At 39.4% G+C, this 27,708-nt stretch overlaps 2 protein-coding genes across 2 annotated transcripts; both read right to left on the reverse strand.

The window, feature by feature from the left end:
* Positions 1-592: 592 nt before the first annotated feature.
* Positions 593-3,634, reverse strand: LOC132116447 (CCAAT/enhancer-binding protein beta-like). The gene is made up of 2 exons (XM_059525271.1): positions 3,073-3,634; positions 593-1,263 (listed from the first exon to the last, which is right to left on the reverse strand). Exons 1-2 carry the CDS (start codon positions 3,337-3,339, stop codon positions 955-957), a joined length of 576 nt encoding a protein of 191 aa, XP_059381254.1. The 5' UTR covers positions 3,340-3,634; the 3' UTR covers positions 593-954.
* Positions 3,635-6,560: 2,926 nt separating this feature from the next.
* Positions 6,561-27,656, reverse strand: ttc21a (tetratricopeptide repeat domain 21A). Its single transcript, XM_059524214.1, is given in 27 exon segments — positions 6,561-6,638; positions 6,754-6,921; positions 7,774-7,992; positions 9,373-9,581; positions 9,622-9,665; positions 9,667-9,744; positions 10,648-10,798; positions 11,126-11,207; positions 11,297-11,350; positions 12,340-12,440; positions 12,532-12,564; positions 12,567-12,648; positions 12,725-12,832; positions 12,908-12,980; positions 13,071-13,288; positions 14,250-14,314; positions 14,392-14,502; positions 14,662-14,767; positions 14,884-14,981; positions 15,509-15,701; positions 15,947-16,055; positions 16,938-16,990; positions 17,069-17,191; positions 19,182-19,347; positions 27,106-27,217; positions 27,317-27,446; positions 27,535-27,656. Coding segments are annotated over 27 exon segments (2,991 nt in total). The 5' UTR covers positions 27,562-27,656.
* Positions 27,657-27,708: the final 52 nt, after the last annotated feature.

A 27,708-nucleotide genomic window follows, 5' to 3' on the forward strand; every position in this document is an offset into this window, starting at 1 on the left:
TAAAACAACAACAAAACAAAAAAATACAGTGTATAAAGTCATGTAAATATAAAAATGGAATTGGCTCAAACGTAGTTATATAGAATCACAAATACATAAATATTTTGGGGGGGCAATAAGTTTTATATGTTCCTGTAATTTTATCAAATTCATTACAATTTATTTTTTATTTTTAATATACAGTATTTGTGTCTAATGCATTCTCCTGAGAACTCATACAGTGTTCGTTTACATAAAATATTAAACAGACATTTTATTTTTAGTTAGTATATAAAAATTGACTTCTAAAAAATTGACTTGAAAAGCACAAAAATGTCCACGAGTCAAAATATGTAACCGTTTATTTAAATCAAATCAGAAAACCTCAAACTACAATGCCTAAAGAGTTTGTTTTGTTCGTTTTTTCTGAATGACAGAGGTGATGTTTCTCTGATTGGGCATTCTAGAGTGCTATAAACACAAGTAATGTGTGTTTCTTTCATACTGGACGCCAGAGCGATAAAGCCATTCTATCAACTTAATAAAAAGATATAACGTTAAATGATTAAACACAAGGACAATAAACACTCCCGTTAATCTGTGTTCTTCAAGGCATCTCATAACCATTTCTATTCTTTATTACAGTATAGAACAGGCTTATATTTTCAGCCACATCAGATCACAAAACGAAGTGTGATGTAAAAACAAGTTATAATGTCCTCTATTGTTGGAAAACAGGTTTAGATGCTCGGCGTGTGCTGCTTTTTAAAATGCATGTTAAAAGTGAGAAAGCATTTACTGAGCACAAAGCCAATTCTGGGAGAAATAAAACCAACAAATGCAAAACCGGAATTCACAAGCGCATATTGAACCATTGATGCCATACCGAACGGTTCGATATTATAACATTTACATGAAACTATATGAAAATCACAAAGCCAATCCCAACTGATTGGATCACGATCAACAGAACCTTCAGTCTCCAGCGGTGTCCTGCTCTCTGGCCTGTAGGTGGCGCTGTGACAGATAGTGTCTGAGTGAATCCACCTCGTGCGACAGACGCTGGATGTGCAGCTGCAGGCTGTGGTTCTCGTCCTGGAGCTGTAGCGCCCTCTGCTGGGTCAGCTGGATCCGACGCCGCGCTTTATCGCGACTCTTCCTCACCGCGATGTTGTTGCGCTCTCTACGCAGACGGTACTCCACGCTGTCTTTGCTCGGGCCGCGCTTCTGTCCCATCGGCCGCAGGGTGGAGGCTGGGGGCGGCAGAAGAAACTGCGAAAAATCCTTCCCGAAGATTTGTGGAGTTACCGAGAACGGACGAGAAAAACAAGTCCAAGTAAAAAGCGAGAAATTTACATAATAATAGAACAAAGCATGAGATTTCCAAGAAATGGAATACGTTGGAAAATTACGCAAACCAAACTATCCATAAAACAACTGCTCCTAAACGAAAACGATAAATAAAATGTTAACCAAAATATTACGAATTTAAAAATAATAATATTTGGGCAACATCTCATTTTTGTTTCGTTTAACTAGAAAACAAGTAAAACTAAAATAATTAAAAACTGACGTTATTAAAAAAATGTTTTAATGCTAACAACAATCATCTAAAACTGAAATGTGTTAGCAGAGTGAATTTCATTTTAAAAGTTTCAAGACTTTTATTTTACATTTATGCATTTTTTGGATTAGATTTAAAACGTGAAACACTTTCCCTCCACATGAAAAATCTTGGAGGGGTTAATAATTATTTTAGTGAATTTCCTGGACACAAAAAATAAAATACGTTATTATGTATAATATATGAAAAAAAAAGAAATAAGTCAAGTGTACATTTTCTAAATTGAGGTTTATGCATCATCTGAATCTGAATAAATCATCTCTCCATTGATGTGTGGTTTGTTCGGAGGACGATATCTGTCTGAGATACAACTATTTGAAAATCTGGAATCTGAGGGAGCAAAAACATCTAAATATTGAGAAAATCATCTTTAAAGTCGTTCAAATTAAGTTTTTAGAAATGCATATCACTAATCAAAAATTATGTTTTTATGTATTTAAAAAATATCTCCATGGAACATGATCTTTACTTAATATCCTAATGATTTTTGGCATAAAAGAAAAATCGATAATTTTGACCCATACAATGTATTTTTGACTATTGCTACAAATATACCCCAGAGACTCAGGACTGCTTTTGTGCTTCAGGGACACAAATATTAAAAAAAAAAACTTTTAACCAATTAATTGTCCTCAGACAAACATTTATTTATTTACAGTCATCGAACTAAATTTTTTTATACAAACATTAAATGCAGAATTACTATTTACCCCTATAATTATTTTACATGTAATCTCAGAAATAATCAATAAACATGTTTAAATAAGGCATAAATATATATATTTTTAAGTTTCAGTTTAAACATACGTGTGCATTTTATAGATGTAAACAAAAAAGATATAGTGTTTAATGCTCAATTTAATTTCACTCAAATACATTTATTAATTTATCAGATGTTATTATTTAAATCGACATCAATCTGTCAAAGGAGCCATAATGTGAGCAGAACACAAAGGCTGTGTGTGTGTGTGTGAGAGAGAGAGCGTGTGTGTGTGTGTGTGTGTGAGAGAGAGCGTGTGTGTGTGTGTGTGTGTGTGTGTGTGTGTGTGTGTGTGAGAGAGAGAGAGAGAGCGTGTGTGTGTGTGTGTGTGTGAGAGAGAGCGTGTGTGTGTGTGTGTGAGAGAGAGAGAGAGCGTGTGTGTGTGTGTGTGTGAGAGAGAGAGCGTGTGTGTGTGTGAGAGAGAGAGCGTGTGTGTGTGTGTGTGTGTGTGTGTGTGAGAGAGAGCGTGTGTGTGTGTGTGTGTGAGAGAGAGAGCGTGTGTGTGTGTGTGTGTGTGTGTGTGTGTGAGAGAGAGCGTGTGTGTGTGTGTGTGTGTGAGAGAGAGAGAGAGAGAGAGAGAGAGAGAGCGTGTGTGTGTGTGTGTGTGTGTGTGTGTGTGTGTGTGAGAGAGAGAGAGAGAGAGAGAGAGAGAGAGAGAGAGAGAGCGTGTGTGTGTGTGTGTGTGTGTGTGTGTGTGAGTGTGTGTTACCTGCTGGTTCTGCTGCACTGCTCGTTCAGAGCTGCTGGGGGTCAGACACGAGGAGTACGGCTCGAAGCCCATCATCTGCTCCATGCTCCGGCCGTCTGGAGTCTTGGGGAAGACCATGGGCTGTCCGTACAGACCTGAGTCCATCTGAGACATCTGACCGCTCATGCTGCTGGGGTCAGGGTTCAGAGCGCCGGCCGGAGAGCTAGAGGACTGATGATGGAGCGCAAACATACAGATGGAGGACGCAGGACTGTCGGAGACGGACATCTGTGGAGGAAGACACACAGCTCTAGAGAAGCATCAAGGAATGAAGTGACGAGAGAAGATGTGTGTGTACTCACGGCTTGTGAATTCTGCTCAGTACGGCTGGAGCTTCTCGTCTGCTCTCAAACACAATCTTTGTGTGTTCTTCCACAGGATCCGTTATGATACAGGTACTTCAGCGCCTGTCAATGACACCATCACTTCCTCTGTCACAACCTCCCCTCCTTCCCCCTCCAATTATTTTGATGTTGCATCATAGATCGACTTCTTTTTTTCCTTTTCATTTTCCCTGTTTCATGAGCACTTACACCCTGGTGTTTTGTAATGCTATTTTTTTAATTCTTATTTTATCTTTTTTTTTCTAATATATAATTTGTTACATTAAATATACAACTACAAAAAATTTACCTTTCATCAGTTTTTCGGTGTCCTTGTTACAGTGTAATTATAATTAATATGTACTTTCTATAGGGTTAGTGTTAGGATGAGGATTTGTTTTAGGGCTAGTTGCATGTAATTATGTATAATTTATTATTATTACTATAGTAATTATATGTAAAGTGTGAAAAAGAACACTGTAAAATGTTACCGAACTATTACTTTATTCTCAGGTATAATAAACGAACACAAAGATATTGCAGAGCTAAATCATGCAGCAATGTCTGTATAAAAATCTAAAATAAAAAAAATAAAAAAATTGCATTTACAATTTTTCAAAAGGCAAACAAAAAAGTTCAATTAAAACATTTACAGATTGGAGAAATGCAGATTTTGTAAATATTCTGGTGTGACCCTAAAGTCTCCAAATCTCTGTACAATTACAGAAGTAATTGCAAATGTTACCTTGTTTCCCCATAATTCCTGAACGCCTCATCAATGGCCAATCAGAGGAGACTCACTCAGGACAGAGGAACTGACACAGAAACCATGATACAGTAAGTATAAACCATTCACATAAACTGGGTACATGTTTGCCATTAATAGAGAGAAACATTTCAAAATGACAAAATTCGAGCTGTCGTAAAATGAAGTTATTAACCTTGAAATATTAACACAACAACCTTGACATAAAGACAAAACAAAACCAGACACTCACCTGTAGCTCTGTGCACATAAGAATGATATAAAGGAGGTCTTTGGGGAACATGGTTTGGATTGGAACAAGTGAAGCACTGTTTCAGATCTTCAGAAATGCATTTTATTTGTCAGTGGTATAAGTGTAGAATAAGGCCTTTCTAGTACAGTTTTAAAAAGAGGATGGATGGATGGATGATGCATGCATGCATGGATGGATGGATGCATGGATGGATGGATGGATGATGCATGCATGCATGGATGGATGATGCATGGGTGGATGGATGGATGGATGATGCATGGATGGATGGAAGATGCATGGATGGATGGATGGATGATGCATGCATGGATGGATGGATGGATGGATGGATGATGCATGCATGCATGGATGGATGGATGGATGGATGATGCATGCATGGGTGGATGGATGATGCATGCATGGATGGATGGATGATGCATGCATGGATGGATGGATGATGCATGCATGGATGGATGGATGGATGATGCATGCATGGATGGATGGATGGATGATGCATGCATGCATGGATGGATGCATGGATGGATGGATGGATGATGCATGCATGGGTGGATGGATGATGCATGCATGGATGGATGGATGGATGGATGATGCATGGATGGATGGATGGATGATGCATGCATGGATGGATGGATGGATGGATGATGCATGCATGGATGGATGGATGGATGATGCATGCATGCATGCATGGATGGATGCATGGATGGATGGATGGATGGATGATGCATGCATGGGTGGATGGATGATGCATGCATGGATGGATGGATGGATGGATGGATGATGCATGCATGGATGGATGGATGGATGATGCATGCATGCATGGATGCATGGATGGATGCATGGATGGATGATGCATGCATGGGTGGATGGATGATGCATGCATGGATGGATGGATGGATGATGCATGCATGGATGGATGGATGATGCATGGATGGATGGATGGATGATGCATGGATGGATGGATGGATGATGCATGCATGGATGGATGGATGGATGGATGGATGATGCATGGATGGATGGATGGATGATGCATGCATGGGTGGATGGATGATGCATGCATGGATGGATGGATGGATGAATGATGCATGCATGGATGGATGGATGGATGGATGATGCATGGATGGATGGATGATGCATGCATGGATGGATGGATGGATGGATGATGCATGCATGGGTGGATGGATGATGCATGCATGGATGGATGGATGGATGGATGATGCATGCATGGATAGATGGATGGATGATGCATGGATGGATGGATGGATGATGCATGCATGGAAGGATGGATGGATGATGCATGCATGGATAGATGGATGGATGATGCATGGATGGATGGATGGATGATGCATGCATGGAAGGATGGATGGATGATGCATGCATGGATGGATGGATGGATGATGCATGCATGGATGGATGGATGGATAGATGATGCATGCATGGATGGATGGATGGATGATGCATGCATGGATGGATGATGCATGCATGGATGGATGGATGGATGGATGATGCATGCATGGATGGATGGATGGATGATGTATGCATGGATGGATGGATGGATATCAGATGGGATTTTGTTGTTTCATTACATGCTCCAGTAAATTATTTACGGTTCAAAAAACACAAGTCAAAAATCAGACTTAAACCCAGAGAACCTGCTTCATTCATCTTTAGTAACATAAGATCAGTGCACTGATTATTACAAACTGGCTGAAGCACTTAAACTACACATTTGTTATAGTCCATAAACATAATTTATAAATATTCTAATTTGTATATTAGTTTTAGGTCACACTTTATTTCAAGGTCAAATTCTCACATTTAACAAGCCATTAATGGTTTTTGCCTCAAACTGCTAATTAGCAACTTATTAATAGTTAGTAAAGTAATAGTTAAGTTCAAGTATTGGCTAGGATTAGGGATGTAGAATATGCTCATGCAGGAAATATGCTTTTTAGTACTAATAAACAGTGAATATGTTAATAATAAGCCTGTAAATAAGCTGCTAGTTTATCATGAGAACTGGTTCCTGTACTGTTACTTAGTTTTCCATCTAAGAATCTCTCAATAAAAGTGTTTGAGAAGAGAAATGTGTGTAAATCACACAGACGGACGGTCAAAGACGGAGAGAGAGCTGAGCTGGGGTCAGGAGCTGGTCTTGGATCTGTGTGTAATCTGGACACTTCTGCAGAACCTGCAACCAAACACTGATCAATCAGAGCAATCGGAGATGTGATCCACATGCGTGTGATGACACGCATCAACAGCCCGTGTGGGACTCTTGCACTTCAGGTAGTTAAAGGCCAGACGAAATCCTGCAAGAGAATCAAAAGCAAGTGTTTCTGAGGGAACTGTAGATGTACAGTGTGTTGATGGTTTGATGATGAAGTCGCACCGACTGCAGGATGTGCTCCACTGCTGTGTCTCTGCTCGCTCTGCATCATCAAACCCCGAAACTCATACGCCTTACTACACGACTGACGCAGCAACAGGACGAAAACAGAGAGACATCTGAACCTACAGCTGAGAAACTGTTCCTGCCGTCAATCATCCATCATCATACAACTCAAAATGTTCAAATAAACCTTGATTCTTTTTATTTTCCTCTATCTTTGTTGTTCAAACAACTCACGTTCAATACAAAAATATACATCTTGGGGGGAAAATAAATGTGTGCTTTAATATTGTGTTTTAAAATATGTATTATTATTTATATATACTTATCTAATATAATAAAATATAACAATATTTTTGATATTTAACCCTTTAACCGTCCCATTTTTAAATAGATGTGAAAGTGCACTATCCAAACTTATACTGTTATAATTCATGAATGAAAACATTATGTAATATGATTTTAATTGTAATGCAAATGTTACATTTTTTTAAAATATTTGTAATATAGAAAAATAAACCTGAGGGGACGGGTGATATTAAAAAAGGTTTAATTATCACCCTAATTAGTCGTATGTAGGGTTGCCAAAGGGTGGAAACTTTCCAGGAAAATTATTATTTTTTTATTTTTTTTATTCCATGGATTTTGGGAAAGTTTCCAGGAAATTTTACACCATTAGTTATATAAACCTTTAAAAAAAATACTAATATTTACTACTAGAATTACAATTTATGAATAATTATGTCAGCTTGTATTCTCAAGCACTAGGCATAAAAATAATTCAGTTTTCTCAAGTAAAACACAAAAAGAGTTTAGAAATTGCAAATATTAAGAGCAACTTTTAAATAGAATTCATCTTTGCATTCTGTGTGCTTTCTCAAGATTCAGACTAAAGGAGTAAAACGTCAGCGAATCTAACATGAGCGGGACGGACCTCGTTGTGTCGTATGTAGAGCTCCAGCAGTTTGTCCGCTGGAGTGTATTTTCCCGTCTTGATGTACATGTCAGCCAGGAGCAGGCAGGCGTTCTCCAGGTCATCCGTGTTCGTGTCGCTCCACTCCATCCTGCTCAGACGTTTGAGGAAGTTTCCAACATCCCCTACAGACCGACAGCACTTCACTGAGAAACACTTGACCTCAGGGCTGTTACATTTCTGTCCTCAGAACACTAACGGTATCAGAAGTACTGAAAAAAAACACTACACACACACACACACACACAGACGCACACACACACACACACACACCAGTCAAGGGTTTAGGATCAGTGAGACTTGTAATGTTTTTTTAAAGAAGTCTCTTCTGCTCATCAAGGCTGCATTTATTTGATCAAAAATACAGAAAAAAACGTAATGTTATTACAATATAAAATAATAGTTTCTATTTTAATATCTTTTAAAATATATTTTATTTCTGTGATGCAAAGCTGAATTTCCTTCAGCCTTTTCTCTAGTATAAAGTGTCACATGATCTTCAGAAATCATTCTAATATGATGATTTATTATTAGAATTATTATTATTAGTTAGAGGAGTTTGTAGAAATGTACTATTAGTATTAGAACTTTTCAGGATTCTTTGATGAATATAAAGTTAAAAAGAACAGCATTTATTTAAAATAGAAATCTCTTCTAACTTATTCCCTAGAGTTAAGAATTTTGGGGTCAGTACAATTTTCTTTCTTTTTTTTTTTTTATAAATTAAAACTTTTATTCAGAAAGAATGTGTTAAATTGATAAGAAGTGGTAGCAAATATTTATATTATCATTAAAAAATATTTATATTTTGAATAAATGTTGTTCTTTTTAACTTTATATTCATCTAAGGATCCTGAAAAAAAATTTGGCAGCACATCTGTTGATAATTCTAATAATAAATCATCATATTAGAATGATTTCTGAAGATCATGTGACACTTTATACTGGAGTGAAGGCTGAAGGAAATTCAGCTTTGCATCAGAGAAATAAATTATATTTTAAAAGGATATTAAAATAGAAACCATTATTTTATATTGTAATAACATTTTGCAAGATTACAGTTTTTTCTGTATTTTTGATCAAATAAATGCAGCCTTGATGAGCAGAAGACACTTTAAAAACATTTACATTAGTTATACATTTATAAATGTGCACCAAGTAAATGTGTATTTTCAAACTGCTTTAGAAGCCGTATTGTATTTTGTAATTATTTATATTTCCAGTTTTTTTTAGCTTTTTGTGTGTGTTTTTGCAACTGTTATCATTACTATTATATCATTTATTTGTCCACATATCATTTTACTATAAAGAATGTGTCATTTTAGCTTTATATCATATCTACAGTACTTGTAAACAATTACAACAGTGGTGAAATTTTGCAACCTTGAAAATCCCGTGTTGCAACATTTATACCAAATTCATCCCTAAATATAATATGCATACAGAGCATGGTTTTAAAACCAGTAACTTCCTAAAAACAAACACATTACTATACTCTTGTCTCGAAGGGTTAAAGACTAAACACAGTAAATGAAAGTGTCCATTAATAATGCGTGTTACGTTCTCAGCCTGCGGCTCTGAGAGCTCCAGCACGGCTCGCTCCACATCTTTGGTCTCTTTGCTGTAGATTCGACACCGATTCAAGAGCAGCTTGAGTTTGTCCTGCTCAGATTGAGATCGCGGGCGAAACACGGAGAGTATATTGTGAGCTGTGCTTCTTCTCGAGTCACTGCTGGAGAAACAATCACAGACAAACTGCATGAAATCATCTTGGCGTCTGAAGACAGATTGTGTGTCAGTTGTTCTCACCTCCTTCTCCTCCGAAGACGTGTCTGTCAGGGTTCAGGCAGATCCACCGCTGGTCCTCCCCACACTGCATCTCCTCTGGCCTTGCTCAGGTGCACCAGAGCTTCAGTCACCTGCCACGAGTGCCTGAGGTCAAAGGTCAAGCAGCACATGCAAACCTCTTACTATCTCAAAGCACATGGAAGAAAACTTTCAGGAGACATGTGTGACCCTGGAGCACATAAAAGTTATCAAATTAAATTAGATTCATGCATCTGAAAGCTGAATAAATGATCTTTCCAGTGATGTCTGGTTTGTTAGGAGGACAATATTTGAAAATCTGGAATCTGAGGGATCAAAAAAAATCTAAATATTGAGAAAATCATCTTTAAAGTTGTTCAAATGAAGTCCTTAGCAATGCATATTACTAATCAAACACTAAGTTCTGATATATTTACAGTAGGAAATTTACATATCTTCATGGAACATGATCTTTACTTAATATCCGAATGATTTTGACAAAAAAAAAAAAAGTATAATTTGACCCATACAATGTAATGTTGTCTATTGCTACAAATATCCCCCAGAGACTCGAGACCAGTTTTGTGCTCACATTTAAAAAATAAATCAATTGTCCTCTATTAATTAGCCCAGATACCACTAGAAATGACTTTGAGTTTACCAAATGACTCGCTAACGAATTAGATTTACTCCTCCAATCAATAAATAAATAAAAGAAACACAGAATATTATAAATCTTACAAAAACAAAGATGTACAATGATGTACAAGACCTCTCTCTCTCTAAATGTTTTTACATGTTATTAAAATGTGTGTGTGTGTGTGTGTAAAAACTTTAAATATTTTTTGTCTTAATGGTCCTAAAAGTGGTTTATGATAACAGTTTAATTTTCATTTAGAATTTTAAAAATCTAAGCAAGCTAGATTAACTTAAATTAGTTAAAATTCACCAGAAATAATGTCTCCATCATCCTTATTCTTTCCAAAAACCTCAAACTACAGCCGTTCTAATAATAATGATGACACTGACCAGAAGTAGAGAGCCTTGCAGTAATCATAACCTGCTTCTCTGACCGACAGTGGACTGAACATCTCACACGCTATAAACACAGACCGCACGTCTTCCAGTTTCCTCTTCCTGCGCAGAACGTGCAGAAACTTGGCCATGACATGAAAGTTGTCTATTGAAAATGGAGACAGAAAATGGTTATTGACGTTAACTAATGCTAAAAACATAAAAAAATTACTTGAAATGGAACAAAAGTTACCTTAAAAAAAAAAAAATTCAGTAAAAAATTATTTCAACATTTCATATTTTTATTTAGTTTATCTATTGTGCTATAATTAAAATGAAAACTGAAACATATATATACACACATACACACACACACACACACACACACAACTTGAAAAGGACAGAGAAATTACAAAAACTTGTAAAAAAAAAAAAATTCTCAATGATATTAAAATCACAGTGTTTGGTGTAATATATATATATTCAATCCCACCTGGGTTTCGCGCCATAATTCTGGCATAAATCTGGACTGCTTCCTCTTTTTGGTTCTTCCAAAACAATGTATCAGCCAACAGCTGAGGATAAAATAACACACACACAGAGAGGTTTAATGAATTTCTGCAAATACCTGCAGAGCACCTGATTTGGGGAAGAGGTACAGTACCATCCAGGTAGAGGAGTGTTTCTGATGGAGCTGCAGGATCTTCAGACAGAGCTCCTATTACACGGCTCTATTAAATGCTATTAAATTATCCTCTTCCATTGGGAGTGTCATTGTTAAGGCAGTAGTACCAGTAAATAACCAATAGGTGTCAGTAAACTATGTAAACAGTTTACATTTAATCAACACATTTATTTAAGATTTTCTGCAAAATGCAATATCCAGGTCTACAGATATTATGTACATTCCCAAACTGTCATTAATTTAGGAAAAAATTGAAAAAAGAGGTGAAAAGGGCAAATTGTCAAAATATTATAATTTAATAATGTCTAACTCTAAAGAGTCTGCTGTAGACAAATTAAATGCATGGAGGAAAGACATTCAAGAAGAAATAGAGGAATTTGAATGGACTGAAGCATGTTTAAAGATTCCAGATTTAAAAAAAAAAAAACTGCAATCAATCAATTAATAAAAGGTGCTCTGATATGTAGAGGAGTTTGTTTCTTCATCAGGTTTGGAGAAATGTAGCATTGCATCAGTTTCTCATCAGTGGATGCTCTGCAGTGAATGGGTGCCGTCAGAACAAGAGCTGATAAAAACATCACAGCACTCCAGTCCATCAGTTAACATCTGGAGAAGACAAAAGATGAAACAAATCTAGCATTAATTAACTATGAAATCCATAATAACACTTCCTCCAGTGAAAAAGTGTTCTGGTCTGAATCAGGAGAGAAATCTGCCCAGATCAAGCAGCGTTTAAACAGCTCTAAACAAATATGTGTCTGGATTTTGATGTGAGAGACAACAGCAGATGCACTTTTTCACTGGAGGAAGTGTTATTATGGACTCGTATTTTAGTTAAAAATCTTTTGATGATGGATTTGTTTCATCTTTTGTCTTCTCCAGATGTTAACTGATGGACTGGAGTGCTGTGGTGTGTTCATCTGCTGCTCATTCTGACGGCACCCATTCACTGCAGAGCATCCGTTTACATCTTGGATGGCTATTTCTAGGCGATCTATTCCTTTGTAACTTTAAAAACGAACCCTTTTCATGACATCCAGGGCAGACGGGTTCCTGGCGCGTAGTATATTCACTAACACTCGTAACACTAAGACTTGATTCATCATGGAGGCCAGCGCAGCTGCTGTGAAAGCAGAACAAAAATGGCACGCTGAGAAAAGCAACAATCCTGTTTCTCATGGTTCAGATGTGTTTGTTTGAATGTAATACTGTACTAGGTTCACGTTCCAAGGCCTTTTCCAGAACAGTTTAAGCAGCAGTTCGGACAGCTCTACACTCCTAAAACTGTCCAGCGTTTCAGTCTCCAGAGCCGTCTCATAATAACTCACAGCCTGAAACATGAGCCAGTACACATGAGAAACAAACAGTGCTTTAACATGTGCAATTAAATCTCCTTTGCAAACTTGCCATGTCATATTCATGAGCCTTCACTAAAGCCTGGCCTGTTTTCTTAGCCAAAGAATCTTTCGGAGCAATTTTCTCTACTTCTTGGTAGATCTTGACTGCTTCCTCTGGCTTTAAGATCAAGAGATTTTTATGGTTAAGAAAGGTTAGCCATATTAAGATGTTTAAAACATTATATATATGCACCTGGTGTATCTTCATGAAGGCATCAGCCAACAAGATCCTAGTATGAGGTCCTGGAAGCGGCTCACTTATTTCCCTGAAACATTTTTATATCAAGACAGCGTGCTATTTTATATACATGGTTTATTTTCTAACCTGTGTCCTGTCACACTGAATGATTTCTCACTTGTAACATGTGATGTAAAGCTTCTCATTGTGTTTCCTCTCCAGGTATATCTGAGCCATCTTCTCCCGGGCTTGGATGAAGGTTGACTCAGTAGGGAGGATGTTTTGCAGCATTACTACAGCGGCGTCCACGTCATCTCTCGCTAAAGCCAGATCCACATTAGCAAGCACGAGACGCGTCTCCTCCGGTGTGCCTTTGAAACACAGAACGGCCTCGTGCTGATGAAACACAACGTTACAGTAACTCAGTAGAGTATGAGGCTAGTTAGTAAGGATGCACCGAAACAGACGTCAATCGCTGTCTGTGCTTGTAATGACTTCTCACACTTTAAAATGCTTATTTGATTGTATCACATACTATATATTAAGTCTTTTCGCTTATTCTGATTTCTTTTTGTGTCGCCGAACATTCAGTGCATTGCTTTAAAATGCTACAGGATGACAGAAGCAGACAGGATCTTAATCGGAAGTTACAGTGGAGACATTTTTTAGTTTACAAGTTACAAAAGATTTTTATTTTTAATCAATATTGTTCTTCTGAACTATACTATTAATCTGAGATCCCTGAAAAAATAAAATGCATCAGTTTCCACAGAAATATTGAGCAGCACAACTGTGTTCAACACTGATAATAATCAGAAATGTTTCTCGAGCAGTAAATCATCATATTATTCTGATTTCTGAAGATCATGTGACACTGAAGGAATGGAGGAATGATGCTGAAAATACAGCGGAGCATCACAGAAATAAAAATTATATTTGAACAGATATTCACATAGAAAACAACTGTTTTAAATTCGAATAATATTTCACTGTATTTTTGATCAAATAAATGCAGTCTCGGTGAACAGAAGAGTCTTTTATTTCAAAACATTTAAAAGTTTTGCTGAACCCAGACTTTTGTATGGCAACTCAAAAACTTCCTGCCCAGAATTTTTTTTTAAAAAGGTTACAAAAATGACAGAAAATGAAAAAAAAGACTTGTCCTAAGATTCTGCCATTTAAAAATCTATTGATATTTTCATATCAATGTCTATTAGATAGTAAAAAAAATAAATAAAAAAATTAAGCTTTTGGAATAAAACTTAAACTAGCATTAGAAGTAGGCTACAGGACAAATAAATAAATGCAAAAGGTGGGATAAAAAATAAAATAATAAAAAACAATCCGTTTTTTTTACCTCCAGGACAGACGCATCTTTCTCTGTGCACAGGGTCAGAAAGTGCTGGGCTGTTCGGTGCTCCCCTGCAGAGGCATTATGGGACACTTACCAGAGTTTCACAGCAATGCGCCACACTCAAGTCTTTACCTCTGAAACTCACCTAGAAGGAGCTCACGGTCATGCCAGGAACAGCTCTGACCACTGTTTCCATGATCGTATGCGAGTGTTTCAGCCACAATGGTGGAGTTTGTCCAGGTGTGAGGGCAAAATCCTGGAAAAGGGTAGAAACAATATTAAAAACGCTTCTGTATCCATCTCGTCAGTGATTACGGTTTATATGAAGGCTGCATTACCTGTTTGCAGAAGGTTATCTGCAGAAGGAAATTGAGATTCAACTTCTGCAGGTATTCAACACCATAATTTAACCCACGAAGAGCAGAGAAATGGAGCTCTGTGGCGTCTTTTAGCAGCTCCATCACCGTCTCCTCACCTGCGCTCTGCTTCCTGCCCAACAGGGCCTTCAGCAGAGGAACTTCCTGTTAAATCAAACACATTAACATCAGCACATCATGTGCGGTTCATTACTACCCATGTAATAAAGACACTCGAATTCCGATGCGCAATATGAAGAGTGAAACAGTAATATTTCTACCGCTGTATTTCCAAGAGACTCTTGCACTTCGCAGAAGAACGTGAGGTGCTGGGCGGCTTCCTCGAGATGATCGCACATCAGCTGGCATCTAATAGTGCCTATGAAAATATGACATATGCATATAACAAAAAAACAACAAAAAAAGAAAATGAAGCCTTTTTTAAGACTTTTAAGCTTTTTTGCATTGCAACAATATCTGTATGACAATTTAAAAACTAAAAACAACTCATATTTACTATTGTAATAACATTAAACAAATAATCCATAGCACTGAACTATCTATACAAGTACATCCATCTATGTTTAGTTGTAAATTATACTCAATATTCATTCTCATATGATATAAACTTTTAAATGTTTTCTGTAATCAGCACAAATAATTGCAGTTAAGTAAATATCATCATGACCTTATCATATATACAGTTTTAGACGCATCTGGACACAACGCTCGAAAAAAAAAAAAAAAAAAATTCAGCACAACAAATATTACCATGTTATATAAATACTTCAAAATTTAGATCATGCCAAAAAAAATAAAAAAATTCAATTTGAGATTTTTTTTTTTTTTTTCAATGTTGGGGTGAGAATGGTGTTTTTGTACAGCGATGATGTGATGATACTGTACCCAGTAATGCAGAGGTGCACTCGGGGTCTGTTTTCAGCGCTGTAGAGTAGCACTTAAGGGCCTCTTTATACTTGCTCTGGTGATTGAGCAGATATCCCAGCTCACAGAAGACATCAGACGCCGCTGGTGCACGTGAAGACTCTCGACGCACAAACACTGTCAACATCTGCAGGATCTCTGGGTTGTGTCCACACTGCAGTTAAGAGAAAGAGTCCAGCAGTTCAGACACTTCTGTAACCAGGCAGCATAGATTAGTCTTCCAAAACAGAAATGAATAGCTCAGGCACGTCCCAAGAGCAGAAACAGACACTTAGGGACACAAACACTCCCCGAGTGGACCGTGTGTGTTCAGTGAGTCTTAATAAACAAGCCTGATCTATTAAACCTGTTCAATGACAGAAATAAGTGTATAAACTGGATGTTTAGAGTGATTGGCACCAGTCGGCTGATGGCTGCGGTGATCTCCAGATGCATGCTGGGATTGCAGGGCTCAGAGATCTCAGCCACACTCATTAAAGCCTGAAGACGCTTTTTCACCTGAAACACATTCATGGGTCAATGACAAAAGAGAGATGAGAGAAAAAAGTTATCTTTTAGTGTCACACTTAGGGATGTAATATTTGGATTAACGTTGATTTTAAACATTTTTGATAAAATGATTAATTGAAAAATTATATATATATATATATTTTTTTTGATGTTGTATATAAATCAGATTATAGGTACACATTTTACATCAAAACACTTTCAGTATTTATAATTTTAGGTATGCATTTATTTGTGAAGTTGTTTTTAAGTAAACCCTATTTGCATTTTTTTTTTTTTACAACGTACCATTTCAATATTTTTTTATATTTAAAAAAAGTGAAAATAAAGTGAAAGATACAAAAGCGTATATTATATTTCCCCAAGAATCTCAGTCTTTTAATTACAGCTTTTGAGTTTTGAACTCTACAAAAAATAATAATAATAAAAAAAATCATCAAAACGTTGCGTCAAAAATTTGAATTAAAAACAATCTTAGAAAAGGCATATTTACTTATCAAGTGTTGATGGTCCTTAATTTTTTCTTTTATGCCAAAAATCATTATGACATTAAGTACAGATCATGTTCCATGAAGATATTTAGTAAATGTCCTACCATAAATATATCAAAACTTCATTTCTGATCAGTAATATGCATTGCTAAGAACTTTTGAACAACTTTAAAGATGATTTTCTCAATATTTAGGTTTTTTTACTCCCTCAGATTCTAGATTTTCAAATATTGTCCTCCTAACAAACCAGACATCAATGGAAAGATCATTTATTCAGCTTTTAGATGAAGCATAACTCAATTTCTAAAAATGTACACTTAAGACTTAACAGTTTTATTCATTTTATTTTGTTTTTAGTTTGTTATTTTATCATGCACTAAATTAAATGGCACATCAGCTTTCCTAGTGAGCTCTGCTCGTTCTGCTTCATCATGAAGAACTCCATCTGCAAGCCAAAGACACAGCTCAGACCCGGTCAGATTATTCTAAAGAAGCCATCAGTGCTTTTCTCAACATGTTTTACTTTTCCCATGAGTCCAAATACACTCCCAGTGTCCTGAACACCGCTGTCAAAGTAGCGTATCGCCTGAGGTCTGTCCTCTTCCGTGTCAGAGGTCAACATCATCCAGCCCTTCAGAATAAGCCCCTGTTAACAAAAGACGAACAATTCATGAATCAGCAATATTCCCAAGCCTTAGACAAATTTACATACTACAAAACCTAATTCTGGAAATACGAATGGATCAGTGCTCTATCAGGCAGGGGCGCCCCCAAGGGGTGGCCTTATAAACTCTGGCCACCCCTGTGGCCACCCCTAGGATTATTTACAGTGTGTCCTATTAATTTAAATGCAGAATGTAAATTCACAATAGTTTAAGAAGTAAAAAAAAGTGCAGCACCTGCTGCAGCCACAGTTTTGCGTCTCTGAGCAACATTAAAGTGTTTCGTTCCTGAATGAATCAACAGTTTAAATGATTCGGTTCAATCGCAATGACTCACTTATTAACAGTGACTCGCTGCCACCTATTGGCGGTTTTGATTTCACATTTAATGGAACCTTTTCATTTTTTAAATAATTTCAAACATCAGTTTTCAATGTTTTATCTTTAAAATATCGAAACATTATTTATTCATTTGTAACTGCAGGTTAAAGTATTCCATGTTCCACGGAGCTGCATTAAACAGTGTGTAAAAACATCTCAATGGCACTTCAGATGCAGCTTCTGTTTTATCTGCATTGCAAAGATCAATTTTGTTGATACTGATTGCATTTGCTTGGTAACAGCCCAAATGCAAGTATTTGACATAAAATATGGTGCACACTTTTAGAAACAATGGTGTAAAGGTAAAAAAAAAAAAAAATCAGGTGTCAGCACAATTAAAAATAAGATATCAGCACAATAACACTCAGCAAAATAGTGTAATTATCGTTATCGATAAAATCCTAGAACTCACAGAGATATAACTTTTTGTTTATATTGCAAACCCTTAATTTTTTTTCCTTTATTTTAATGTGCCACCCCCAAAATTTACTGTGGCCTCATTTGGCCACCCCTGTTAACATTTTCTGGGGGCGCCACTGCTATCAGGTATTACTTTAATCAGCATATTTTTGATATTTGCCTTAAATTGATTGCTGTTACACTTTTTAACTTTATGAAGGACAATATTTTCCTAAACTGATTAAATGTACATGTCTCCATTTACGTCAATTCTTACGTGATCAATGCATTAAGTTAGAATAATAAGAGACTACATTACATTTACATTTAATCATTTAGCAGGCGCTTTTATCCAAAGCGACTTACAAATGAGTTGAGACTACATGGTTGTTACTATTCAAATGAAATCAGTATCAACAAACTCCATCTGTCCAAATGCATAAATAATGTTAATAATTTAATGTGTTACTTTTTTGACACACAAATATGAAATGTTGGAAAAATGCAATGATACTTTTAAATATGATATTAAACCACCAGTAGGTGGTGACAAGTCAGTGTCTTAATGAGTGAATCACTGATTCAACCGATTCGTTCAAACGGCTGATTCATTCAATAAATGAATCAAGTAACCGTTTTTATAAATAGCTCACTGAATCATTGACTCGTTCAAAAATGAATCATTTAGTAACGAAAGACTGTTGTGTGTTGCTCGGAGATGCAATTTTTTTTTTTTTGATTACTATTTTTGATCCATCAGGCTTTTAGATGTTTTTTTTAGTCTAACGAGGTGAGAATATGGAGGAAGAACAGCTCAGTTTTATTCAGAGACCCGAGGAGTGCAAAAATATGTAATTTGCTTTAAATCATAATATTTATATGATGAAATTCGGATAGCTTGTGATGTAACAGATTTTATAACAGTATAACGTATACTTACATAAAATTATCTAAATATCAGTCAATCTATATGTCCAAAAATACATCTTAATAATAATAATAATAATATTATTATTATTATCATTATTATTATTATTATTATTATTAAGTACAAAGCTGATGCTGGACATTTGTACAATCACACTAAAAACTCAGACGACAAAACACACGGAGCAGATCGAGTGTGTTTTGATCATTTCGAGACTTTAGAAGCTCATGTATCAGTATGATGATGCTGATGTCTTTTACACAAACTTCCGGGGAGCTTTCAGAGAGTTTCAGCATCTTTTCAACACATGTCCTGGCACCGAGATCGAGCTCCAGGATCCAGAAGAGCAGCGCTGTGTAATACAAGGCTCTGTCTCCGGCCACAGCTTCATCTAGATCTGATGTGGATGAAAGGAGAGACACTGAATCAATGCTTCATTCATCAGTCATTGGGTTCAGTGAGTGAAGTGCAGAGTTACCAATCGTTCCCTTTCATAGGTCACTTCAATGCTGCGGTGACGTCACCACTATGGGAACACCTTCGGTGTGACGAATGTCTGAAGCCCTATACCGTGTGTGCGCATATATATACCTGGTGCCACTCGCCATTTCACTCAGATTTCATTCCTTCAGTAACGAAGCGAATCTTCTGTGCCCTATTATCTAGCGTTCAACAGCGATCGTCACGAGCAGTATACTCCTCAACCGCGGACGCGATTAGTCAACGAAAGGTAGGAGCCGTATGATGGGTTATCACGAGGAGGCACTTATGAGAGGTTCGTTGCAGCCTCTCTACAGGTTCTCTCCTTGATAGCCTATGGCTACAGTAAAATATATATATATGAAAGTATCCGCGCTCTGGAGAGTATTTCTTAAGTCGCCTCGCGTCTAACCCCCACCGTTTCGCTTCTGCGGTCGCCGAGGCCCCGCACGAGGTGTTGGTTAGGGGCAATATGTGCGGCTTGACTATGAATACAGTGATGCACTGAAGTTCCATGTGCTCGCTCTCCCCCACTCAAGTGCGTTTATCAGCAGTTTTGCTCTTCAAACTATGTTGTCCGAGCTGCGGTCTCGAACTCTGAGTAGGCTCTGGCCGGCATACGCGGTTCTCTCTCTCCGAGCGGACAGGAGGAACGCGCCTCTCCTTCCTCAGTGAGCTATTTATATGGCTACTCGCATGGTGGATTACGGCTCACACAGCCGCCGCGTTTTCACTAGCGGCTTGGCCCGACGTTTGTCTTGTTGGATTAAATCCTGCCGTGGATACGCTTCAGGATTATATACAACGAAACGCAGCGAGTTTGACGCACACGCTTTTCTTCATGTTAACACGCCAGGGACTATGCCCTTCACTGAGAGTGCTGTTGGACTGCTAATGCACATCTACCCTCTCACTGCAGTCCCCACACTCTAACTTTGACTGTCTCGCAGCAAAGGCACCTCGAGCGTCATTGAACTGAGCTATCATTCGCGTGCCCCCTCAGACACTCTGCACAATCCAGCCTTCAGAGTTTGAGGGACAGCGCGGAGGCTGGCAAAGATGGCCAGTGTATGACGGCTCACACAGCCGCCGCGTTCTCGCTAGCGGCGTGGCCCGATGTTTATCTTGTTGGATTAAATCCTGCTTTTATTAGTTCGAGGTTGGATTATTGTAATGCTCTCTATGTAGGTTTAAGTCAAGGCTCTATTGCACGACTTCAACTTGTGCAAAATGCTGTCGCTCGGATTTTAACAAATACACCTAAGCGTGTACACATTACTCCTGTCCTCTATTCCTTACACTGGCTTCCAGTACAGTTTAGAATAGATTTTAAGATTTTGTTGTTCGTTTTTAAGGCCCTAAATGGCCGAGCACCGGAGTACATAAGTGAGATTTTAACCCTGCGTGAGCACAGCTGGTCGTTACGGTCTTCAAATCAACTGGTTTTAGAAGTCCCAAGGTCAAAGTACAAGGGTTGGGGTGATCAGGCGTTTGCAGTTGCTGCCCCAAGACTTTGGAACAAGTTACCCCCTGATATCCGTACAACTGCAGATGAAACTCTTTTTAGGTCTAAACTTAAAACCCACCTGTTTAGGATGGCTTTTAATACATAGTAGTGGTGACACAATTTCCCTCTTGCTGTTTTCTTTTTGTTATATGTATTTATTGTATGATATGATGTTTATTGTATTCTATGATGTGAAGCACTTTGGATACCTGACGGTTGTTGTAAAGCGCTATACAAATAAATGTTGATTGATTGATTGATTGATTGATTGATTGATTGATAAATCCTGCCGTGGATACGCTTCAGGATTATACACAACGAAACGCAGCAGAGTGTGACGCATGCGTTTTTCCTTCATGTTTGCAAGGACTGTGCCCGCCTCCAGAAAGCGCTGTTGGACTGCTAATGCACATCTAATCCTCTCACTGCAGTTTCCACACTCTAACATTTGACTGTCTCGCAGCAAAGGCTCCTCGAGCGTCATTGAACTGAGCTATCATTTGAGTGCCCCCTCAGACACTCTGCACAATCCAGCCTTCAGAGTTTGAGTGACGGCGCGGAGGCTGGCAAAGATGGCCAGCGTATGAAGGCTCACACAGCCGCCGCGTTCTCGCTAGCGGAGTGGCCCGATGTTTATCTTGTTGGATTAAATCCTGCCGTGGATACGCTTCAGGATTATACACAACGAAACGCAGCGAGTTTGACGCATGCGTTTTCCTTAATGTTTGCCAGGGACTGTGCCCTCCACCAGAGAGTGCTGTTGGATTGCTAATGCACATCTAACCCTCTCACTGCAGTCCCCACACACACTCTACATTGTCTGCCTCGCAGCAAACAGTGCTTCGAGCAGCATTGGATTGAGTTGTAATGCCAAACGTTCCCTCAGACACTCTTTCAGAATTCAGAATTCGAGGGGCGATTCAAGGGTCCTGCACAGATGCCCGATTTATGACGGCTCGCACAGCCGTCGCTTTTCACTAGCGGCAGAGCCCGATGTTCAATCTGTTGGCCTAATTCCTGCCGTGGACACGTTTCAGGATTATACACAACGAGACGCAATGGCTCTTATGCATCCACTTCCCCTGTGCACGAACGCCACGAGCTTTTCGTGCCCGGACATTTTAACATGTATGACAGCGTTGCAGGAAGCGGGAATTTTGAGACCGCTAGTATGATCTCGGGCCGTGTGTGAACGCTTGCCCGACATTTCTCTATGGGTGTTACGCACGATTTGTCACGGATACACCATTCAGTTTCAATAAGGCCCGTCTCCTTTCTGCAGAATTCTTTCCACGGTGGCAAAACCGATGGAAATAGCGGTGCTGCGACAGGAGATGTCAACTCTGCTGAGCAAAGGGGCTATAGAGGAAGTACACCCCTCTCAGATGGAGGCGGGGTTTTTACAGCCGTTATTTTGTGGTGTAAAAAAAAAAAAAACACGGCGGATTACGACCCATTCGGGATTTACACCATCTGAATCTTGCACTCAGGCCGAGGAATTCAAGATTTTGATGATCATCATGCCTCTGGAGGCATTATTGTAATGCTTTATTGGGTGGTTGTTCTGCACGCTTAGTAAACAAACTACAGCTAGTCCAAAATGCAGCAGCAAGAGTTCTTACTAGAACCAGGAAGTATGACCATATTAACCCGGTCCTGTCAACACTGCACTGGCTCCCTATCAAGCATCGCATAGATTTTAAAATATTGCTTATTACTTATAAAGCCCTGAATGGTTTAGCACCTCAGTATTTGAATGAGCTCCTTTTACATTATAATCCTCTACGTCCGCTACGTTCTCAAAACTCAGGCAATTTGATAATACCTAGAATATCAAAATCAACTGCAGGCGGCAGATCCTTTTCCTATTTGGCGCCTAAACTCTGGAATAACCTACCTAACATTGTTCGGGAGGCAGACACACTCTTGCAGTTTAAATCTAGATTAAAGACCCATCTCTTTAACCTGGCATACACATAACATACTAATATGCTTTTATTATCCAAATCCGTTAAAGGATTTTTAGGCTGCATTAATTAGGTAAACCGGAACCGGAAACACTTCCCATAACAACCTATGTACTTGCTACATCATTAGAAGAATGGCATCTACGCTAATATTTGTCTGTTTCTCTCTTGTTCCGAGGTCACCGTGGCCACCAGATCCAGTTTGTATCCAGATCAGAGGGTCACTGCAGTCACCCGGATCCAGTACGTATCCAGACCAGATGCTAGATCAGCACCTAGAAAGGACCTCTACTGCCCTGAAAGACAGCGGAGACCAGGACAAATAGAGCCCCAGATACAGATCCCCTGTAAAGACCTTGTCTCAGAGGAGCACCAGGACAAGACCACAGGAAACAGATGATTCTTCTGCACAATCTGACTTTGCTGCAGCCTGGAATTGAACTACTGGTTTCGTCTGGTCAGAGGAGAACTGGCCCCCCAACTGAGCCTGGTTTCTCCCAAGGTTTTTTTCTCCATTCTGTCACCGACGGAGTTTCGGTTCCTTGCCGCTGTCGCCTCTGGCTTGCTTAGTTGGGAACACTTCATCTACAGCGATATCGTTGACTTGATTGCAAATAAATGCACAGACACTATTTAACTGAACAGAGATGACATAACTGAATCCAATGATGAACTGCCTTTAACTCTCATTTTTTGCATTATTGACACTGTTTTCCTAATGAATGTTGTTCAGTTGCTTTGACACAATGTATTTTGTTTAAAGCGCTATATAAATAAAGGTGACATTGACATTGACATCAGGAGACTCAGGAAGTTCCTCAGATTCGCTTTAGAGGGCAAAGCGTATCAGTACTTCTCAAAGTGCATGGATGGATCTCTGGCCCCGTTGCGGCCCCAGGGCGTTCGTGTTTTAACTATTTTAGGCGATTGTGCTGAATCATTTAACAGCCTGGGCTTACGCATGGAATGTTTCACCCCGTTGTCTCCGCATCGGACGATTCCGGTGACACGGCGGTGTGTGATGACGCTAAAACTATGTATATCAACCGAATTCTCCTGACCGGAGTTCGGCTGGGGATTTGTGCTTCCCGAGAGACTGTCACGACGGATGCGTCTTTGACCGACTGGGGAGCTGTTTGTCAAGGGAGTTAGGCACATAAACAGGTTGGAATTACTGGCGGTTTTTTTCTGGCTCTCCAGTATTTCTCGAATCTGCTGATCGGCCGTCATGTGCTGCTCAGATCAGACAACACAGCGGTTGTGTCATACCTGAATCATCAGAGAGGATTATGCTCTCGCCCCCTGTGCAGGCTGGTGAAACATGTCCTTTTGGTTTCAGAACTAAATTCTATCGATCCGAGCTGTTCATGTCCTCGGACGATGGACTTCGGAGCGAATTTGCTATCCAGGCAGACTCTGGAGCAAGCGGAGTGGGGATTGCACCCCCAAACGGTGAGTCTCCTATGGCAGATTTCGGGGAAGCGAAGTGGATTTATTTGCGTCGAACATGACTACGCATTACCCGCTTTGGTTCTCCCTATGCCCTCCAGCACCTCTGGGTTTGGATGCATTAGCCCACAACTGGCCCAGGACCAGTTTGTATGCGTTTTTCCCCCAATCCGTCTGATTTCGGCGGTATTATGCGGAATACGGCTGGACAGGGTGGAACAGCTGCTGCTTGTGGCTCCACGGTGGCACACACACAGCCGTGGGTTGTGGATCTGATCAATCTGTTAGCGGGCTCTCCATGGAGATTCCCCTCAGACGGGATTTATTATCACAAGCACAGAGACTGATTTGGCACCTGAGGCCAGATCTATGGAATCTGTGAGCGTGGCCTCTGAGCGGAGTGAGTTCATATGTCCCAGTCTTTCTGCTGAAACTACCGAGACTATACTGAATTCTAGAGCAGCTTCTACGAGACGCTTATATGCTTTCAAGTGGAGACTGTTTATGACCTGGTGTGAAACTCATAATATGGATCCAGTTTTACTGCCCAGTGCGTCAGTACTGGAGTTCCTTCAGGAAAGTTTTTTTTCGGATGGAGTGACACCAGCTACCCTAAGGTTTACGTGGCAGCCATTTAGCTTACCACGAATATATAAATGGTGCCTCCGTGGGCCGTCATCCACTGGTTTCTCGTTCATACAGGGTGCGCGACGGCTGAGGCCTTTCCGCCCCGTGCGAGTTCCTTCATGGTTTTTCCATTGTGTTGCATGGTTTATCAGGGCATCTGTTTGAGCCCTTGGAATTTGTTCCGGATAAATCCTGACTTTTATAACACTGACTCTGTGGAAGTGTTGTTGCGACCAAGGCCTAATTATGTCCCTAGGTCGCATCTATCCCTTTCGCTTTCAGCAGGTGGTCCTGGAGGCTTTTTCCCCTGCTGTGTGAAGTCTGGAGATCTAAGTCTTGCCCTGTGAGAGCTTAAAGGGGGTCGCACACCGGATGAGAAGCGCAGCGCCGCGTCGCGCCACGTCTTTAAAATTCGAACACATTATTCTCAATGAGTGTACACACACCGGCGGCGCCATTCGGCGTCTGTCCGCGGCGCCCAGCTACGACTCAGAACTCTGTTCAAATTCCTGCCGCGCCACAGAGCGCCATCTGCATAGTTTTATATTAAATAACATCATATTTGTTTCAAACCGTTGTTTATACATTATACCAAGATACCACTGCTGCAAAATACTAGGCTACCTACATTAGTTGTACAGCTTGAATAAAATGTAAACATATATAATTAAATGTATAATAAACGTAGTCATTTTAATCTTTTATTTTTCTCTTGAGACATATTTTACATAGGCTACGCAAAATATTACAGTATTTGCCTGTCGTGATTACATTCAGTCTCAATGGCAGCCACCTATTGGATTTACAAGGTCACAACCATCACAACACACTTCAGGTCATTTAAATAGCGGAGTAGCGGGCCGCAAAAGACGACAAACTAATCAAGGACATAGGGAAATACCCGGATTCAAATATTCAAAGACAACACGAGGAAGTCATAAACGTGGAGGAAGATTGCGTTTGTCATCGGTTTTTCAGGTAAGAATGTCTAATTTTCGATCTGAGGTAAAATGTTCAGTGACAGTCCTTAGAAACGTTAAGATATAAGCATACCTATATAATTTTTTTTAGCTTCTTTGTTTTTATTGAGCAAACAAATCAGTATTAGTAGCTACAGCATTAGAAATGTTGAAAATTGCTTATAATAATACAAAACAATTGATTAATGGCAATCTAGTAGCTAGTGATAATCTAGACTAAATTATAACACAGATTCTTTTCATTAATTAACGTTCAAAACTCATCAATGATCAATTAAAATAATATATCTAAAATAATAATAATAAATGAATTAAAACTCATCTTCATCTTGCTGCTCAGAACTTGATTCAATATTGAGCTCCAGCAGAATGTGCGTGTCCGGTGTGCGATACCTCGAGCTGTCCTACATGTGGCGCGACGCGGCGCTTCTCTACCGGTGTGCGACCGCCTTAAGACTTATTTGGATCGTACTGCCCCATGGTTGAGTCTGACCAGCTGTTGTCTGTTTGGACAAAGGAATAAAGGCCATGCGGTTACAAACAACGCATGTCCCATTGGCTGGTGGAGGCAATATATTTAGCCTATGAGGCGCGCGGGCTCGCTTCGCCCTTATGAGTAAGAGTTCATTCCACGAGAGCAGTGGCTTCTTCTTAAGCCTTTCTCAGTGGATCTTCTATGGATGATATCTGTGCTGCGGCAGGCTGGTCCTCACCGAGCACTTTTATCAAGACTTACAGTCTGGATGTGAGGATAGCTCCTGGCTCCCGGGTTCTCCCCGTTTGAGCAGATGCTTCCTTGGATCCCAGCTATCAGGTACGTCAGGCGTTATGGTATAGCGTTCCCATACGTGGTGACGTCACCGCAGCATCGAAGTGACCTATGAAAGGGAACATCTCGGTTACGTATGTAACCTTGGTTCCCTGAATAGGGAACGAGATGCTGCGGTTCTGGCCGTGCCGTACCTTGATAGCATTCTTCTTCAGTCATGAAATCTGAGTGAAATGGCGCGCGGCACCAGGTATATATATGCGTACGCATGCATGGGCGGTGCCACGCGCTATTTGGCCAATAGGATTGGCGGGATGGTATAGGGCTTCAGACATTCGTCACACCGAAGGTGTTCCCATAGTGGTGACGTCACCGCAGCATCTCTCAGGGAACCAAGGTTACATACCTAACCGAGATGTTTCAGAGGTTTGCTGTGTGTGTATGAGAGCTACTGTTGAACACAGAGACAGATGAGGATGATCTCTCAGCTGAAGAAACTCTCTCGAAGCCTCTTGTGTGTTACCTGCGAGGTGAGTGAAGGACTCATCATCGTTAGTTACGATCATAATAATCAATGATATTATCATGAAGAATATGCACGTAAAGGCAGATTTCATCCTACCTTCCATCAGAGTCGCAAAAGCTTTGAAAAACTTGAGCACTGGATCATTATTATACGACTTTAAATTCTCCTCAGCTGTGTTTATGGCATGTCTGTAGTATGTCTCCCTCATGTAATAAATAATAAGCGGCTGTTAAAACAAACATCGGCCGCTATAACGTTGTTTCCAATGTGTATTGTCATTAAAATACAATAAAAACGATAACATTCAAACTTACCAAACACGTTTGATCGTTTTCTGACATATTTAATCCGGATACGTTACACTAATTCAACAGCTTCATCGGAATCAAACAACATCAGAGATTTAAAAATAACGGAAAATAGCTCGTCGTTAGGCAACCACCTGCGGAGGAATAATAATCAAACAAAGACAGCGGAGCCTGTGTTAT

This window comes from Carassius carassius, chromosome 35, assembly GCF_963082965.1.
Source record: "Carassius carassius chromosome 35, fCarCar2.1, whole genome shotgun sequence".
NCBI lineage: Eukaryota > Metazoa > Chordata > Actinopteri > Cypriniformes > Cyprinidae > Carassius > Carassius carassius.

Coding starts and splice junctions, on each gene's coding strand:
- LOC132116447 (XM_059525271.1), bottom strand. CDS start 3,339: ATGTCCGTCTCCGACAGTCCTGCGTCCTCCATCTGTATGTTTGCGCTC. Junction 1,264..3,072: donor CAGTGCAGCAGAACCAGCAG/GTAACACACACT, acceptor ATCTTCGGGAAG/GATTTTTCGCAGTTTCTTCT.